Source organism: Chenopodium quinoa, unplaced genomic scaffold (genome assembly GCF_001683475.1).
Source record: "Chenopodium quinoa cultivar QQ74 unplaced genomic scaffold, ASM168347v1, whole genome shotgun sequence".
Classification (NCBI taxonomy): domain Eukaryota; kingdom Viridiplantae; phylum Streptophyta; class Magnoliopsida; order Caryophyllales; family Amaranthaceae; genus Chenopodium; species Chenopodium quinoa.
The window spans coordinates 584,084-604,896 of NW_018743516.1; the positions used below are offsets into that span (position 1 = coordinate 584,084).

Here is a 20,813-nt window from a genome sequence, read left to right on the forward strand (position 1 = left end):
TGTAACAAAACACAAAGAAAACAAAGAAAAATGAGAAGAAATGCCCTCTTCCTCCTCTAGAGTTGTTTGGTCACGATCTCGGGAGTTAGATACCAACACAAAGATTAAGACATGCATAGTTAAGGTTCCAAAATGCCACTCAGAAGAATGATGAAGGCTAGAACAAATGACGCTCACATGAGATAAGAAATAAGCATATACTAACTAGAGGGAATCCTATCCACTATAGAGAGCAACTCCATCTTACCACTTTCCCGTGAACAAGGGGTTCAAATGTCCTCAAAAGTTCTAAACTGGGCTACCTTAGCTTACAATGTGTCTAACTCAACCCTAAGCATTCTCAAACCGTGCAAACCCTCATCAACTAGGAAGATAAGCATTCAAAGGCACACAAATCCAAAGGAATGAGCAAATTCCAAATCAAAAATCATTTCAACTTGTCATAGTCATGCTCGTCACAAAAAAAAAATAACAAACAGAACAAAAAGCGGAAGAAATTTAAAAGTTTCACAAACGAGGCATATAATCAAAGTAAAACCCAATCGTCATACAAGTGATCGTTGATAACAACATCAACGATCCCAGGTTCCTTAGAGCCGAAATCAAGCAACCTCGAACCATTCAACTTCTTCCTAAGCTAATCCTAGACTAAGCACTCAAAGAAAGAGAAAATAAAAGAGAGGAAAGGTCTCACCAAACGCCGCTTGAAATGGAAGACAAGATAATTCATACAATCTCACCAAGGGAGCTCATGTTGCTCCTTAACTTCCTTCGTCTCCGCTTTCAAGCTTCAAGAAAAGTGAGCCAAAACAAAAGAAACTACGACAAAACAAGAAAAAGTTAGAAATAAAAAAAAACTAAAGTTATAAATAAAAAAAAAGAAAAAAAATAAAAAGTTATCTACAAAGTTTGGATTAAGGGAATTCGGATTGTTGGGAATTTTGGATTTTTCCTTGGGAGCATCTTCGCCTACACAAAACTCAAGAATCATCAAAAATCAACAAAAAGCATCATAAAAACATCATCAAAACATCACCATCATCACCATCACATCATCATCATCATCACAACATCATCAACTACAACAAGGCCACTATCCTCAATAGTCCTCCTCATGTACTAGCTACTACCCTACTCCACTACCCTCCTATGTACATTTCAACCAACCAAGAGAAATATCTTCCCCCCACACTAGCCTTTTGCACGTCTCGAGCAAAAGTTAAAAGTTAGAAGTTCCGGGGGGGGCGAAGGGAACCCTCATCATGGGTTCCTATCTCCTTGCTCTCTAGGTTGAGGGGGGTTATCAAAATCAAACCCAGGAGTATCCATAAATGGGTGGAAGGGTTGGTTGAAATGCTCATAGGGCCACCTGTAGGGAATAAATTCAAGCCTTTAAAATCCCACTAGCTTGAACCCCACTGTGATCATACACTAAAGTACGGTGGCGTCCAAATGGGAAAAAGATAGAGGAAAAGAGTCGCCAACAAGTTTCTAAGGAACTTGTAAACCGTTCACGAGGTGAAGGTTACACCCCTTAACGATCCAAGAGATTGTCAACTCCATAAGGCCATGAACTAAATAAGGGTTCGGGGATGAAGGTACAAATCCAACCTAAAAGAGATTGAACCTACCTTAATAATAGGCCTCTACTTTATTCTGATCGTATTCATGTGCGCTTTCTAATTAACATACAATCAATAGGATTAACCCTAAACCTGTTTAACCTATGTTGGTTGAATATTAATGCAAAAATAAACTATTATTGGCGATCACTTGAATTATAATCACATTAACCCTAAACAAGATTATTAAATATCTTATTAAGCATGAATACAAGTACCAATTCCCTTTAAACAAGCATAAAAGGTGTAATCAAGCAATAACAATATATAATCAAGCAACATAGAAATAATCAATAATCATGATAATAAAAATATAATCATCATAAATAAAATAATCATCATCAAAATAATAATAATAATAATAATAATATTCATAATCATCATAAATTAAAATATTGCTTCGCCTGAAACTATCCAACTCTGTAATGATAATATTCCACATCCTAGGGAATACTACCGAAGATTGCTTCTCTGGAAACAATCTCCATCCGCATTGATAATATTCCGCGTCCAAGAGAATACTATCGAAGATTTCTTTTCTTGAAACAATCCTCAATTGTTTGTGACAACTCTCCATAATCCAGGGAACGTCACCTTGTTATTTCGATGTTCACTCGTCTCTGAACAAAAAGCTTCCTTTTGATATGTTCACGCGTCTCCGAACAAAGAGCTTCCTTTTTTATATGATCTTCTAAATAAGGTGTCCACGCATCTCTGAACGAAGAGTATAATAATAGGAAATGTCCACGCGTCTCTGAGCAAAAGAGCTGGAGAATAGGAAATGTCCACGCGTCTCTGAACAAAAGAGCTTCTGAATTATATGCCCACGCGTCTCTAGAGCAATAGAGCTTGAAATAAATGTCCACGCGTCTCTGAACAAAAGAGCTTGAAAAGGATTGTCCACGCGTCTCTGAACAAAAGAGCTTCGGTGCTTGAATGTTTGTTGAGATAATGTTCTGAAGAAATATTTCCGAAGACCAACGTTTGCCGATCGCTAAAGCTTGCCTGAACTTTATTTCTGCTAAAACCAGTATGCCTGTATTTCCGTGATGAGCCAATTCTTAGGCGCTTCAAGCTAAGTGAGACGATCTTTCATCAGGTGGACCACTTATTGTGATTGTAATCAAACTGACTACTTAATCATGTCAAATTGCTTATAGGGGCTAACTGGCGCACCAAGGAACCCAAAATTGTTGTATGAAGTCGAAATCACCTTTCTGAGAGGCTTCGAGCTCTGTCGTTGCTGAGATATTTCTGGAGCCAAGAATTGATTCAGTCGCCGAATGCTGTGATAGGGTCTTCCCCGTTCTACTAAAGCTGTATTTATTTTGACTATAGAACTTTGCTAATCTTTTTAAATCATCTTAGGGTTAACCTAAGGTTTAATGTTGCTTGACTCATCGACTTGACACGACTTAAGGTATAAACTTAACTCGCTGTGATTGACTGACTCGAGGTTTACTCGACTCAAAGTAAAATGACACGTGTGTTAGACTCAAATCAAAGTGATACGACACGACATGACTCTATGTGTACATGACTCGTGTGTACATTGTAATGTGATCGTGCGACTCAAAAATGCAAAAAGAAAAAATTTCCGTCATTTTTATGGAGGGTACCGACTTTCTCCCGAAAAGGAAAGATGCAAAAAAAAGAATCGAAGTGTTGAAGATGCATGTTGAATGAGCATAGTCAAATGTCATTTGATACTCTCTCAAGGTGCAAGGATTAATCCATCCTAAGCTATCTCAATGGTTGACTCAATGATGAAAGTATTTGACTAACTTAGGCATGGAGGCTAAGCACTTCATACTTCGTGATGCAATGATAATTATGATTGATGAGTGAATTTTGATATGACAAGGCATGCTTCAGCATTAAGATTTCATGACAAAGGGTTCCTAGGGGAATTACACTTGGTCATGTATGCGTGATGTGTGTGATAGTGATTCTAAAGCTAAGCCAAAATAGCTAAGTGTGTGGAAAAAATATTATTTGTTAAAAGAGTCAAACAGTGGTAACTCTTAGGCTAGGTAAGCTAATGATATAGGGATCAAGCCCCCAAGTCCAGCTCTACATGAATAGGGATGAGCATTGGAGATCCCTTGATACGATCATGGTGTAAGTGTGTGAATGTGAATATGAATGCATATTTATCACGGTCGCACCTCGATGTGAGGTTGCCTACGTATCCATTAGGAATCAGGCCGAACGTAGCTCTAGCTGAACCTCGCACAAGTGTGTATACCTCAAAAAGGTCTTTTTAAGGTTTGTAACGTGGTTAGGCTAAAGGCTATAGAAGAAAGGGATAAAGGCTCAAGACCCTCGATAAGCCCCCAAGGTGTGCAACCTCGCTTTTGAATCTTTATGCTCTACTCTCTTTTTTTAGCTCACTTTTATCTTTTGCTTTAGCATCTATTTTATTTTTATAAGTGTGGGCAATCCCGATCATGCGGTCTATCACTCACTTGGCATTCATGTTGCTCAGGCATGGTACCGAGCACTCGATAAGAGACGCAATCTGAGACGTGTTCATATCAAAGATATTTTCAAATCAAAGACATTGGAACACTTGCCCGTTTGTACACTTTTATTTATTTTTTGCTATTTTTTTTTTTTGCTATTTATTTTGATCGTTTGAGATCACTCAAGATTTTTAGAATTGCGTAATTTACACACCATCCCATCCCAAGGTTAGGTAGATGTAGGTTGAAAAAAGAAAGGTCTATCGTTAGACGAGGCTCAAAGTGGTTTATGAAGAAAGGATTGTATATTTGAATGGTGAAAGGAGATATGATGTGGCTACAAGGGGTGCCTCAAATCATTGGTATACCTTGTGCTTAATTTGACATGGATTTTTATTATTATCATTATTTTTTTTTAAATGCAATATAATGAAATGATCATATGTTAGGAAATAAGTGCTCATTTTTATTAAAAGAAAAGGAAAAAAGACTACAAAATTAATCTAAAGGAAAAGAAAATGTGCCTACGCTAGACTTATTGAGGAAAGGAAAAAATGAAAAAGAAATAGAAAAAGAGGTCATGAAATCTTGTCGTTGAAGCTCGCCTCTTGTCTTATGTTGTTTCATCATCACCCTCATTTTTTGTTTGTCAATCATATGACTCAAACTCGATTCAACACACATGGATGGAAGAAGTGAAGAAAGATTGGAATATAATGCGAAAGAAGATTTAGATGGAGGGATATGAAGAATTAGGAATAGAATGTACCCCCCAACTCAAATTACGGAAAAAACCGACTCATGCATGAACCTAAGACATGGTCATGGTGATGTGCACTCAAAGTGTGTGCTAAGACTAGTGAGTGTAGGTGGCATGTTAAGACTCGTGTCATGACCATGTGGCTAGACTATGTGACTAGACTCAAGCAAAGACTAAGTAAAGACTTCACGTATATGCATTAAACTTGACAGGTTGTGGTATTTTAGTCATAACTTTTTATCTGCGACTGATTGGAATGAAACCAACGCCAAGTTAAAGAAAAAACTCGGGGCTACAGATCCATAGGTGGTACGACTCGTAGTTCTTTTTAGAACTCCAGCTATGACCAAAACAAGTTGACGTTTGTGCAGTATACGGGAATAAAAATCCGGGTTGACTTAAAGGAACTATGACTCGATTTTATATTTATTTATTAGCTCAAATTTATTAATTAATTAATTAAACAAAGTCCTTTAGTCATTAATCAGTTTATTTAGTCTTAACACAATTCAAACAAACGGTTAGGAAAAATGATATAGAGTATGCACAACAAATAATGCACAATTAGTCAAGTAGGCACAATATGATGCAATGAGTTTGCAACCTAACCATGGCTCTAGTTCTCTAAAGTTCGGGATATGGTTAAGTCAATAGAGGGTCCATGGTTAATTTTCCAGATGCACCGCGCGGAAGCCTAACCGTGAAGGGTTGGCGCAAGTGGATGGGACACCGCGAGTTTTAGAAAAAAACTCGCTTCCATGGTTTGGTGAATTCAACATTCTCGGATGTACCCTTTGTTGCACGGAGCGTTCAATCGGGTAAATGGAGCATGAATTCCCAGAGGGTTATGTCCATATGTAGAACACATATGGGTTTCAGAAAAGTGAGAAAAAATTCAATCAGGAAGTAGGATCGAGCAAACAATACGAAAAACTGGTCGAAATTAGAACGCATAATTCTGGCGCGGTATTGGTGGAAATTGGCGCCAACAATCAGAGACTGGCGCCAGCTTTTAACTGTAGAGCCTGGCGCCAATACTCGCGTCTGGCGCTACAACTAAAATTCTGGCGCCAAGCTCTGGCCCCTGACGCTACTTCCCACATGCCTCAACAGCTTTCTGTGCTCGATAAAATTTTACAGTTTCGCGCGGTGTTATTTCAGTCCTAGTTGTGAAAGATATTCCTCAAATTTCCTACGTGTAAAATTCTATGTTTTTAACTCATTAAGGATGGTATTTCCAATGAGATCTTTTTTATGCATATGACAATTATGTTAATCAAAATTACGCACATGAAATACTTAGAACTTTTCGAGTCTCATCCACTCATTCTAAATCATTGTCGAAACAAATTCAGGAATTAAAATAGAAATCCTCCCCAGTGGAGTCGCAAAAAACTGTAGGGAATAAATTCAAGCCTTTAAAATCCCACTAGCTTGAACCCCACTGTGATCATACATTAAAGTACGGTGGCGTCCAAAAGGGAAGAAGATAGAGCAAATGAGTTGCCAACAAGTTTCTAAGGAACTTGTAAACCGTTCACGAGGTGAAGGTTACACCCCTTAACGATCCAAGAGATCGTCAACTCCATAAGGTCATGAACCAAATAAGGGTTCAGGGATGAAGGTACAAATCCAACCTAATAGAGATTGAACCTGCCCTAATAATAGGCCTCTACTTTATTCTGATCGTATTCATGTGCGCTTTCTAATTAACATACAATCAATAGGATTAACCCTAAACCTGTTTAACCTATGTTGGTTGAATATTAATGCACAAATAAACTATTATTGGCGATCACTTGAATTATAATAACATTAACCCTAAACAAGATTATTAAATATCTTATTAAGCATGATTACAAGTACCAATTCCCTTTAAACAAGCATAAAAGGTGTAATCAAGCAATAACAATATATAATCAAGCAACATAATAATAATCAATAATCCTGATAATAAAAATATAATCATCACAAATAAAATAATCATCATCAAAATAATAATAATAATAATAATATGCATATTCATCATAAATTATAATAATTATAATCATATTCATGTTCATGTTAATATTAAAGCATAATAAAGATAGCAAGATCCTAGGCATGATACTAACAAGATTAATAACAAACCCTAGCATGTCACTAAGTAATAAAAATCAAATCTTTAACCCTAACATGATACTAACAATCATAAATATTAGGAAGAGTATAGGAAGCATCGTAACAATCATATTTAATATTAAATATAACCTAGACATGATACTAGGAATATCATAATAACAATATAAACATGATTTGTACATCATAATATCAATCAAAACCATTGAAGAACTTACTTTGATACCTCGTACCTCTTTCTAATAACAAAATACACACGTTAGTAATTTCAAAGAAAATAATAAACAAACAATTAAATTAAATAATTGAAAGAGAAATTTGGGACCAAACCCTCAGAAATTAAACCTTTTACGTCTAGGGCGAAGGCAACTTCGAATATAGCTAGGTGTTTCTTGATCTTGTGAATGCGGAATTTTTTATGAAAACAAAATCAGAAAGAAAGATGAATGTTTTAAAGAATGCTAATTAAACTTGTGAATGAGGAGAATTGGTAAATGATAGATGTAGATGATTAATGATGAATGTTGGTGTATGAAAACAGAGTTTTTAATACGATATTTATAGAGAAAATCAGCCAAAAAAGATAATTTAACAAAACAGAGTCCGACACTCAGGAAACAGAGCTGGCGCCAACCCTGGCTAGCTGGCGCCAGGCACCAACGGCTACCGCCAGGCGCCAATGGCTAGCGTCTAGCGCCAAGCCTGGTTCAGGCGCCAAGGCTTGGGTTGGACGCCAGTCTTGATTTTAGCGTTTTCGAAAATCTGATAAGTTTACCGTACTGGAGGATAAAATAATATAATTTCTTCGAAAATGCTATTTGATTTTGATTAAAACTCTGAAAAGTCAACAAAGTTAACTTATCAATGCTAATTGAATTAGGAATGAAAAGAACCTTCTAGAAGATTCTAGAAGACTAAAACCATTCCTTATTGCATTAGGAATGATAAATCATATTAGGCCCTCCCCTAGATCATTGGGCCGTACATAAATCTCAAACCAGGCCCGGTTTAGTAAATTGGCCATAACTTCCTCAATATTCATCGGAATTGAGCTTATAATATATCATTGGGAAGGTCTTTGCAAGCCCCATCCAACTACACCATTATTGGACCCATATAATGGACCAATCAAACCATATTGACTGTTTTCTTTAAAATAAAGTTTTCAAAAACAGAGAGAAGAGAAAAGAAATAAAAACTTTCCGCAACACTAGACCTTTCCACACTTTCGTTTCATTTGATTATGATTCGACGTGAAAGGTACTCATCACTGGGTTTGGTTTTGGGGAGACACAAATGGGTGTCTACACCACCCATGGCCACCCCAACCACCATCGAAAGGATTTGAGGTTGATGTGGAAGCCAGATCGTAAGCCGGATCATACCCAACCGAGCGATATGGGTTGTATGGTGGGGTGCCAATACGTTGTGTAGGGTCGATGTTACCCTCCCAATAGGGGTAGTCATTGGGGGTGGGGTGGGGGTGGGGTTGTTGGGGTCATAGGGCCCCCAATGGTTAACCGGACCCTCTTGAGGAGGGTGGTAGGGATAGTTAACATAGGGCGCTTGGATGCCTGCTTGCACAAGATTATCATAATTCATCCTTCCGTATTACCCCCATTGTTCAATGGAAGCTTGGTTATCACGGCGGATATCCTCGAGGGTACTACGGAGGGCATTCAAATCAAAAGGAGGAAAGGAAGAAGAGGAAGATGCCTCACCTCCCCCGCTAAGGGGGGGAACGATTTTCTCCGGGCGGTAGACCGGTGGAGGATGAGGAATTGCACTCCGGGCTTGGGTTCTTCTCAATTCATCAGGGATGTGCTGCCGGGGGATCTTCCATTTAAGAGGAGTGGAGTGGTCCACCGTAGTGAGAGAGGGGTCCGGAAGGACACACCATTCTACCTCTTTATCCACTAAGAGGATAAACTTGCGCTTGCTTGTGGTGTAGTTGATGAAGCGGTTGTGATGGAGAGCACTAAGGGAGAGAGAATAGGGAGGATACTCGTCGGTGACTTCCTCTCGGGTTTAGTGCACAAAGAGGAGCATTTCTATTTGTTCCTTGTAAGCTCCATTATTCAAGGAAAGGGCAATGATAGTGATCATGCCCCCATAAAAATATCGTCACCAAGACGGTTGTCCCGAGTATCCTAAAGCCTTTGGATAAAGGTGGAGGAGCATTGGAACTTGAGGCGTTGAGGGTTGTCGGCCAAAAATAGGCAAGCTACCTCATCCTTAACCATTGAGCCGAGGTTTTCTTTGAAGAACACGACATATTGGAGAAGCCGAGCAAAGTATCTCATGGTTATATGGATGATGTTGTTGACCTTAGAGGCGTTAGTTTGGAAACTATCCCTGGTGGATATGCTCCTCCACCACTCTTGCTCGCTGTAAGGGATGCGGTGAATGGAAGTCATCTCGCAGGGATGATCTAGCCCGGTCGCATGCCAATGGAAGATCTCGTTTAGATCACTCTCGGTTAAGGAGTAATCCTCATTGAACATGCGAAAGTGTATCACAAGCTGAGGTTCCTCATCGAAACTCCGGCTCTATGACTTCCTTGCGGAGAGAGGCAAGGAATTCCAAAGTCACTCGCTCACATGTGTGAGCGTGGAGGTAGATGAAGTCACCCCATCCAAAATTTTGTGCTAACCGGACTACCTCATCCAAGATACCGAGCTTTTGCAACGTTGTAGGAAAAAAGAACCTTGTTGATCAGATGGGACGATTGATGAGGGCTTTGTAGACGTCCCAAAAATGCTCATTGGAGAAATTATGCTATGATCATTTATGCCGGGAGGAGGAGGGAAATTCGTTGATGAAGATTCACCCACTCTCTTCCTCTTTGACTTGCTCTTGCCAAGTACCATGATTCTACAAAATTACCAAGAGCTATCATTAGGACAATTTGATAAGAGATGACATAAGAAGCTAGCCACGGTAAAAGTGTATGCATGAATGTAGTTGCCTTGAGTTGTGAAATATATGTAGAGGATAACAACAATACAATTCAAGGCATTAATGGACACATTGAAACCAAGGCATAGGCAAGAAATCCTATGAAATTCATTACGTGATAATCATTCACCAAACCATCAAAATCTATGACATTCATTACGTGATAATCCTATGACATTTAAACCAAGGCATAGGCAAGAAATCCTATAACAAAGTCTAGGTGAATTTTGGCATGATGTCCCCTAATTACGTGATAATCATTCACCAAACCATAAAAATCAAACCAAAAACAACGAGAATCAATCTCCAACAACATCCAACTCATGAATTTCTCAATCATCAAATAGTAGCATGAACACCCTAGCATGAAATCAACATATTTAAGCAAAGACATTGAGATCAAATAAAACTAAGTATACATGCATAATCATGATAACAACATGTTCTACTATCAATTACCAATCAATTGCAACAAGTAAATCTAAAGAACCACATGAATCAAACAAGCTATTACCAACAATTTTAAGAATACCACAATTCATATTTAAACATGCAAAACATGGTAAAACTATGAGAAATTGAAGAAATGAACTTGCAAAAGGTAGGAAAACCATACCACAATTGATTGTAAATAAGTAGAAACCCAAAAACACCAAAGAACTCAAACCCTAGAAATTCGGGAAAAATTAAAAGATAGGATTTTTGTGTGGAATTTTGGGTGGAGATTGTTGAAATTGAGTAGAGGATGGAAAATAAGTGAGAAAAGGAGAAGAATGGAGTGATTTTAATGGAGATGGGAGGTTGTATGATGGGTTACAATGGAGTTTAGAGTGAGAAGGAGGAGAATAAAGAGAGAGAGGGAGAGGCCGAATGAAGTGAGGAAACCATGAAAAACAGCAACCTTTTTTTTTAAAACTCGTCAAAGGTTCGGCCGAACCATGGGTAAGTTCGGTCGAACTATTGAAATAGTTCGGCCAAACTTGCTCAAGGTTCGATCGAAGCTGCTCTCTAACGCTGAATTCATAAAATGGGCAGAAAGTTTCCAGTTTTTAATTCCAGAGGAGGTGCGACCAAACTCAATTATGTTCGGGCAAACTAAGGTTCGGTGGAACCTACTCTGAATCCTTAATTTCTGCAACTCTGGCAGAAAGTTTTCAGATTTAGCTTCCAGAGTAGGTTCGACCGAACTTAAGAAAGTTCGGGCAAACCTTTCATAAAGTTTGACCGAACCTCCAGGGAGTTTGGTCGAACCACCTAAATTTACAAAAATGCTCATTTTGCAGCAAAATATGCACAAACACCCCTCTTCAAAACACACTAAAACACCATACCATCATGCTAAGGCAAAGCATACTGAAAATTCCAACACAATCAAAACTCAAAAATCCAACAATCCAAAATTGTAGATAGAAAAATAACAAAGCATCAAGAAGAGAAGAGAGTAGAAAAGGGTTAGAGACTCGGGTTGCCTCCCGAAAGCGCTTTTGGTTTACGTCGTTAGCTCGATGTTCCTTGAACTAATCAAGGAGGGTCAAATTGATGATGTATATCAAGAAGAGTCATAGAAATTGGTTCATCATTTGGGAATCCTTCATAGTAGGGCTTTAGTCGGTGACCGTTCACTTTGAATGGAGTATGCCCGTCTTGGGAAATCTGATAAGCACCATATGGGAACACCTCCGTTATAATGTACGGCCCACTCCACCTTGACCTAAGCTTGCCCGGAAAAAGCTTCAAGCGGGAGTTGAATAGGAGAAATTTTTTGGGCTTTGACAAATTCCTTCTTGACAATTTGAGCATCGTGCCAAGCCTTAGTCCGTGCCTTGTACATGCTTGCGCTATTGTAAGCATTCATCCTCAACTCCTCTAACTCATGTAGCTCGAGAAGCCTTTGTTCACCCGCACTATGGAGGTCAAAGTTGATTTGCTTGATCGCCCAATGGGTTCGATGCTCCATCTCTACAGGCAAGTGACAATTTTTCCCATAAACAAGCTTATAGGGAGTGGTTCCTATTGGAGTTTTGAAGGTGGTCCTATACGCCCATAGAGAGACGATGAGCTTAGAAGACCAATCCTTCCTTGTTCTAGAAACCATCTTCTCCAAGATAACCTTGAGCTCCCTATTGGTGATCTCCGCTTGACCACTCGTTTGAGGGTGGTAAGCAAGCCCACTCTTATGAGACACTCCATATCTATCAAGAAGTCGAGGAAGGTGTGGTGCTTGAAATGTGACCCCCCATCACTAATTATGGCTCTTGGAACACAAAATCTTGGGAAAATCACCTTCTTTAAGAGATTAACCACTACCTTAGAATCATTCGTAGGGGAAGCCACGGCACCTCCGCCCACTTAGAGACATAGTCAACGGCAACCAAAATATACTTGTTCCCATGTGAAGGAATAAAAGGGCCCATGAAATCTATATCCCACACATCAAAAACTTAAAGCTCAAGGATGGGGTTTTGCGTCATTTCATCCATCCTAGAAATATTCCCCATCCGTTGACATATATCACAAGTCTTAACAAAAACCCAAGCATCCTTGAATAGACAAGGCCAAAAGAGCATAGATTGTAGAACCTTTGAGGCGGTCTTTTGAGCACTCATATGCCCACCACAAGGAGAAGAGTAGCACATATGGAGAACACTCTGAACCTCGTCGTTGGGGACGCATCTCCTCAACAAACCATCAACCCCACTCTTCAATAAAATAGGATCATCCCAAATGTATCTCTTGGCCTCATGCTTGAGGTCTTCGACGTTGTTATGAAGTGAAATCCAGAGGTACTACACTACAAGCTAAATTATTCACAATATCCGCATACCATGGTTCTGACTTCACCTCAAGGACATATAGCACATCATCCCTTAGAGCATCCTCTATTAGAAAACCATCATCTTCAAAACTTGCACCGTCCAACCTTGAAAGGTGATCCGCCACCACATTCTCGGCTCCCTTCTTGTCTCTCATCTCATAACCGAAGTCTTGGAGAACTAAAACCCATCTCAACAACCTCGATTTAGCTTCCTTATTTCCTTATCAAATATTTGAGAGCCGAGTGGTTGGTATACACAATTGTCTTAGAACCAATGAGGTAGGTTCTAAGCTTCTCAAATGAGTGAATAACCGCTAAGAACTCTTTCTCGGTAGTTGTGTAGTTTGTTGGGCATCATTGAGAGTTTTAGACAAATATTGTATGACATGAAGTTTCCCATCCTTTCGTTGCCCAAGAACCAATCCAATAGCCTCGTCGCTTGCATCGCACATGAGTTCAAATGGTAGGGACCAATCCGGACCTTGGACAATAGGAGCGGTGCAAAGTGCTTCTTTCAACCTACAAAAAGACTCTTAATCAAACACAAACTCTTTATCCAGTTGCAATAGGGATGTGAGAGGCTTAGCAATCAATGAAAAATCTTTTATAAAGCGCCGATAGAACACGGAATGGCCGAGAAAAGATCTCACTTCCCTCACATTGGTGGGAGGAGGAAGTTTCTCAATGACCTCCACCTTGGCTCTAACAAATCAATGCCGACATGAGAAATTTTATGCCCAATAACAATTCTACTTTCCACCATAAAGTGACACTTTTCCCAATTCAACACGAGGTTGGCTCTCTCGCATCTTTCTAAGCAACGAGATAAATTGGATAGACAATCTTCATAGGTGGCTCCTCCAATGGAGAAGTCATCCATGAAGACTTCTATCTCATCCTCAATCATATCACTAAAAATTGACATCATGCAACGTTGGAATGTTGCGGTGGCATTACAAAGCCCGAAAGGCATCCTACGATACGCATAAGTACCGTAGGGGCATGTCAAAGTCGTCTTCTCTTGATCCTTGGGGTCAATTGGGATTTGGAAAAATCCCAAGTAACCATCAAGAAAACAATAGAAGGAATTCTTTGTAAGCCTTTCCAACATTTGATTAATGAACGGTAGTGGAAAATGATCTCTTCATGTACTTGTGTTAAGTTGGCGATAGTCAATAAACATGTGCCAAGCGGTAACAAGCCTAGTAGGCACTAGTTGATCATGATCATTTTTCACTACCGTCATGCCCCCTTTCTTAGGCACAACTTGTACGGGAGATACCCAATCACTATGACTAATTGGGTAGATAATTCCCGCATAAAGAAGCTTAGCCAATTCCTTCCGCACAACCTCTTGCATGGAAGGGTTAAGCTTTCTTTGTCGTTGTCTAACGGGTTTGGAATCTCCCTCTAGATCAATTTTTTGCATGCATAAAGATGGACTTATATCTTTGATATAATTAATGGTATAACCCAAAGCTTTCTTGTGTTTTCTTAAAACATTGATCAATAGGGAGGTTTGCTCCTCCGTTAGATTAGAATTGACAATCACGGGGAAAGACTCATCGAAACCAAGAAATGCATACCTCAAGCCCAAAGGTAGAGGTTTCAAGTCTACCTTTTGTGCTCCCTTACCATTGGGGCTCTCTTCTCTTTCTTCAACTTGAAAGAGGTCATGAATGTAAGGAGCCTCTTTTTCCATGCTCGCATCCTTGCACTCCCTCTTGCTTTACTCAAGTAAATCCTCATAGAATTGTATGTCTTCTTTTTGAGTACCTATCTTGGATTCATTCAACAACACACTTTCAAGAGGATCATTAGTTGGATGCAAGTGGGAGCGAGAAAATTCAATAAGCACGGTATCAACAACATATACTCTAAAGCATTCACCACTTGAGGAGGGTTGTTGCATGACACTATTGAAATCAAATTCAATGGAATCATTGTCAATTTTCAAGGATATCTTACCCTCCTTCACATCGATGATATCTCTAGAAGTAGCTAGAAATGGTCTACCCAAAATTATAGGAATCCTCTCGTCCTCATCCATCTCTAGCGCATAGAAATCCACGGGGAATGTGAACTTTCCTACCCTAAGGGGAATGTCCTCAACCTTGCCCATGGGGAACTAAATGGAACGGTCCGCTAGTTGGAGAATTATGTTAGTGAGGGAGAGGGTTCCTACACTAAGATTTTGGTAGACCAAATAGGGCATGAGACTCACACTTGCTCCTAAAACACACAAGGCTTTATCAAACTCAATGCCATTAATAGAACAAGGGATGGAGAAATTACCCGGATCTTTCAATTTGGTAGGCATTTTGTTGGAAAGAATTGCACTACAATTGGCGGTCAAGCTCACCGTTTCACACTCCCTTCTCCCACTCAAAAAGTCTTTCAAGAATTTGGAATAGTGGGGCATTTGCTTCATAGCATTAACAAAAGGAACGGAAACATGCAAATTCTTAATGACTTCCAAAAACTTCCCAAATCGGGCATCAAGTTTAGCTCTCACGAATCGTTATGGAAAGGGTAGCTTCTCCTCTCTAGGTTGGCGATTTAGGGGCAAGGGGGTGGATTCTTTCCTTTGGCACCTCAACATCTTTTTCCTTCTCAACACTCAATGGCTAATTGGTTCTCTCACCCTCATTCTTTAATTCCACCCCCTCTACTAAAAGGTCACTCCCTACTACCTTCCCACTCCTAGTTGTCGTGACATACAAAGGTTTTGGGTTGACTCCTTGACTTGGAATGGTAGAAGAAGAAGAAGATGATGAATTAGATGCAAGTTGAGCAATTTGGGTTTCAAGAATTTTCATGTGAGCATTAGTTCGCGTTTTATCCTATTCATGCATTTTCATTATAGCATCTAACTTAGCCATCACGGGATCATTTGGAGGGGCTTCAAGTTAAAGAGGTTGTTGAGGTGGAGGAAGTCGGGGTTGATGGAAACCCGGAGGCCTATTAGTTTGGGCATAGTTGGAGACATATTAACCCCTATTGCCTCCGGTGCCTTAGTTAGGAACATTGCTTTGTTGATTATTTCACATGTTACCTTGATCACCAAAATTTTGATTTTAATGGTCATGGTATTGGGAATTAGGTTGTTGGTTTTGATTTTGGTTAGAGTAGCCTCTTTCATTGAATTTGGAAGGGCCTCCCCCACCATGGTATTGGTTATCATAACCACCACCACCTTGTTCCAACCACAGTTTCCACCTTGATTCCAATTCCCCATTTGATTGGAGTTTGGCCTCAAGTTCCCTACATTCCCCATTCTAGGAACAAAATTCATAGCATTGACATCTTCCACATTATCATCATGTACATGTTCATGGGGAAGGGGTTGAACTTCACAAGCATAAACATAATGGGAGGTATCATGATCATAGGTTTCACAATTAGAAAAAAACATGCATCCTTGGGGCATTGTATTGTAAGAAGAGGGGGAAGAAGTGGCCATACCATTGCCTCCCTTAGTTGAAGGGGAGGTATTGCCATGAGGATTGGACCTTTTCTTTCATCAATTCGTCCATTTGCTTGGTCATTTTGGAGATTTGGGTAGAGAGGTTGTTGATTGCGTTGGCTTGCTCCAATGCATAAACACCCTTACTAGAAGTAGCCTCCCTTTCTCTTTCATACCAATCATCATAGTGCTTTGCGGTCTCCACTATAATACACTCCACTTCATCCTCTCCTTTGATCATGATTGGACTGTCGGCCGCGGCGTCTAGGCTTGTTCTTCCTTTAGGTGTGAGACCTCCATAGAAAGTGTGAATGAGTTGATACTTTGGTATCCCATGGTGTGGGCATTGACGTTGAAGTTCTTTGTATCGTTCCCATTTCGCACTTAGAGACTCACCACTCTTTTGGCGAAAACCTTGGATCAAAGACCAAGCTTCGGCGGTCTTCCTATGGTTATAAAACCTCCTCAAGAAAGTCGTAGTCACTTGGTCCCATGTTGTGAGGGAGTTAGGGGGCACCTCCTTCTCTAGCCACTCTAGTCCTCTCCCAATTAGAGAAAATGGAAACATCTTGAGGCGAATATATTCTTGCGTCACTTCATTAACCTTTACTATGTCACAATATTTCTTGAACTCTTTTAAGTGTTCATGGGGACTCTCAAATTTTCCACCTGAGAATTGTTTCCTCTCTATCAAAGCAATCAAATTGGGCTTGATTTCGAAATTGTTGGCTTGAGTAGTAGGAGTTAAGATCCCACTTTGTGCACTGAAGGCTTCGGGAGCCCCAAGACGACTCAAAGGTGTATTCTCTCCCATTTTAGGACCTTCTTCACTCTCAAACTTATAGGTTGAGAAAGAGTTGATTTCCGGACACGATGATGAGTTAGGGCTATCTAATTCTTCACTTGAGGGTGAAGAGGGTGGAGTATCTTCTAATTCTTTTACTCCTCTCGTTGTGGTGTGAGAATTTCTACTCCTTGCTCTCGCTTCTCTTTGAAGTAGGGACAAAGACCTCTCTAGCTATGGATCGATGGGAATCAAAGACCTTGAGCGGGTTGTCCTCTGTTCATACAACAAAGCTAAGAAGAACGTAAGCACTGACAAGTAACAAAAGTAGCAAACACTAACAAATAAGAGGTGAGATAGTCTCAAACAAGAAATGAAATAACAATGGAAGTCGTCTCCCCGGCAACGGCGCCAATTTGATAATGGAATAATCGCGTCGTTAGACAACTACACCTAAATCAAATACAATTTATAACACTCGACTTATCCTAATACAAGTATATGGCAAGAAGAGGGGTCGAACCGCATAAACACCGCATTCATCACTAGACTTTAAGCTATCTCGGGACAAAGGACAGGAATGACTAAGAGATTAAACTAAAGGTAAAACGAGTTAAAATCAATATAACTAAAAACCAAGGGAAATGGGTAGATGTAGATGCCACTTGATCATGCAATAACATAAAAGCAAATCAATAGTGAACTAAACATGCATGAATATCGAAATAAGGTCCAATCTAACCATCTTCCGGGGTTAATCGGTTTCTCCTAACATAGCCTCTATGTTTCCACACTAGAACCATGTATTGGGAGGTGCAATAAAAGAACAATCGATAGTAATGAACCTTAACTAAGTCAACTTCCGTTCCTTGTTAGCAAAGATTCACCTTTAATCAACCAACAATGTGCACTTGCAAGAAGATAAAAGAATATCAAGCATGCAAAGATTTTAATCACAATTAACTTAATCCCAATATTATAAGCATGAACAATTAGCAACTACACTATCCCCACACCCTTGGCTAAGTGACTACTCACAAATCATGTTGAAAACAATATAAATCACCAAATCAATAATCATCAACATGAATAATAAGTAAGGAAGGAAAAATCAAAGTAAACAAACAAAATTAAATGCGAAGGTAAAGATAAAGAGTAAGAGTTTGCTCATTAATTGAAGTTGAAGATCTACAAAAGATTAAACAAGCTTCTTTTTCAAAATCCAAGTTCATCAATGAAGAAATCCACACTTTCTCTCTCAAACAAAATTAAATGCAAAGGTAAAGAGAAACAGTAAGAGTTTGCTCATTAATTGAAGTTGAAGATCTACAGAAGATTAAACAAGCTTCTTCTTCAAAATCCAAGTTCATCAATGAAGAAATCCACACTTTCTCTCTCTAATAGATGAAGACTAATAATGTTTCTCTCTCTATATTAAGCTACAAAAATGCCGAAAATTAAAACTAAATTAATCTAATTACATCAAAACGTTCTCAAATGGGACTTATATAGTCCGTACATAGCTAGCTGAAGTAGGGGAGTGGTCCGACCGAATACTGGGAAGGTTCGGCCAGACTACAGGGTAGGTTCGGTCGAACCATGGGTAGGTTCGGTCGAACTCCCCTGATCCTGGTCTGGTCGAACTTCTGAGGTTCGACCACTCCTGCAAAATCACCAAAATGCAACTTGACTCTGCCTCGACGTTCGGCCGGACAATGGAGCAGGTTCGGCCACACCCTGGTTCGACCGCACCTTCAGGGGGTTCGGCCGAACCTCTCCTTAACCTTTCTTATCTTCAGCTTTCCTTTAACTTTAGCTACCTCCTCTTGAAGACCCCGGTTCCTACAAAGAATAAGCATGGAAATCAAAGTAAAGAGTAGGAAAAAGGGAAAAATCTAGGATAGAAGATGCATAAAGGGAAATGGAACTTAGTGCAAAGAAAAGGATGCAAACAAGCCGCAAATGAGGTAAAATGACCATCAAAATGAACCTTAATCGTGGCATAAATGCCACTCATCACCTAGCTAAGGGAGAAACTATTTACTCCAAAATTGAATGTAGGTCCTCTAAAGGATGCCTACTAGCTAAAGCCATGGACGATGAAGAGGATGCAGATAAAAAATGGAAGAGAGCAAAGAAAGAGAAGAAAGATTGAAGCATTGCTTAAGTTTTAATTATTAGACTTAGTTTTAAATTTAAAGTTAATTTGTTTTATTAAGCTTTATTTAAATTCCATCAATAATGTAATTTGTTAGTTTATTTTCTTGATGAAATTTCAGCTTTTAATTAAATCATCTCCTTCAAATTTTTTTTATTAAAGCAATGAAAACAGAAAATTTAATTTTCCAGAAATTTTTTCGAGTACGGAAGTCGAAAATTTTCCGAAAAACACTGAAATATTCCCTGATGCTCCCAGAAGAAACGGCGTTGCTCCTTTACGACTAGCGCCAGCTGCGACAATCTGGCGTCTGACGACAGACGCTGTCGTCTGGTGCTAATGTTCATCGGTCGGCAACAGAGTTTTTTCAGTGACGCCGAAGCTTCGTCGAATTTCTGTTGAATTTATTTTTATATCAGGGATGCGAGGTTTGCGAAAATTAAAGTGGTCGCACCCGTAAAGGGTTGCGTACATATCCTTTCCTAAGGAATCAGGCCAAACGTAGCTCTCTTGAGTATCCTACTCAAGTAATTATGGGTAGTACTTTTTAAGTTGGTCAAGATTTGTCATGTTCAAGAACTCATTGCCATCCATATCAGTTAATTTTGCTGCACCTCCTGATAGGATTGTTTTGACAATATAGGGTCCAGACCAATTAGGTCTAAATTTACTCCTTGGATCTAAAACATTTTTCCTTGATGCTTTTAACACCAAGTCTCCTACTATGATGTTTCTTGTCTTGACCTTCTTATTAAAATGCCTAGCCATACGAGTTTGATAGCATTGAGTATGATGTAAAGCTTCTAGTCGCCTTTCATTAAGAAGAATTAGCTCCTCATATCTCGCCCTAGTCCATTCAACTTTATCGAGTTTACTTTCTAATGCAATGCGTAGAGATGGTATCTGTAGCTCTATAGGTTGTACGACATCCATTCCATAAACCAAGGAGAATGGCGTATTTCATGTTGATGTGCGAATTGACGTGCGATAACCCCAAAGTGCGAAATGGAGTTTGTCAGGCCAATCCTTGTAATTTTCTGTCATTTTCTCGATGATAGTCTTTAAATTTTTATTAGCTGCTTCAACTGCTCCATTTGCTTGAGGTCCATAAGGAGAAGAATGATGGTGTTGAATGTCATATTTTTGTAACAATTCTTCACACTCAGCTTGAAAGTGAGTTCCATTGTCACTTATCATTTCATGTGGGACTCCACATCGGCAAATAATATTCCTTACGATAAAGAGTGTTACATGTTTTGCATTGAGTTTAGCATATGATTGTGCTTCAACCCACTTTGTGAAGTAATAATTGCTACTAGGATGTATTCATGACCTCCTGTTCTTGGAGGAGTAATTTTACCAATAATGTCAATTCCCCATGTAGAGAATGGTCATGGTGAAGTGTAGGTGTAGAGTAGAGATGGAGGAACATATTGTAAATTGGCGTAGATTTGGCATTTAAGGCATCTTTTCACATACTAATGACAATCCTTATTCATGGTAGTCTAATAGTATCATTCTCGCATTATCTTTTGGACTAGCGTTTCGTCATTAATATGAGTTCCACAAATGCCTTTGTGGACTATCTTCATAGCTCTTTGAGCATCCTTTTTCCATACACATAAGAGAGCTCGATCCTTAGGTACCTTTTTATGTAACTCGTTATC

General features: G+C 39.3%; 1 protein-coding gene across 1 annotated transcript; it reads right to left on the minus strand.

The window, feature by feature from the left end:
* Positions 1 to 14,467: 14,467 nt before the first annotated feature.
* LOC110739919 lies at positions 14,468 to 14,860 on the minus strand. The gene has a single exon (XM_021920398.1). The coding sequence runs from the start codon at positions 14,858 to 14,860 to the stop codon at positions 14,468 to 14,470; it is 393 nt and encodes a 130-aa protein (XP_021776090.1).
* Positions 14,861 to 20,813: the final 5,953 nt, after the last annotated feature.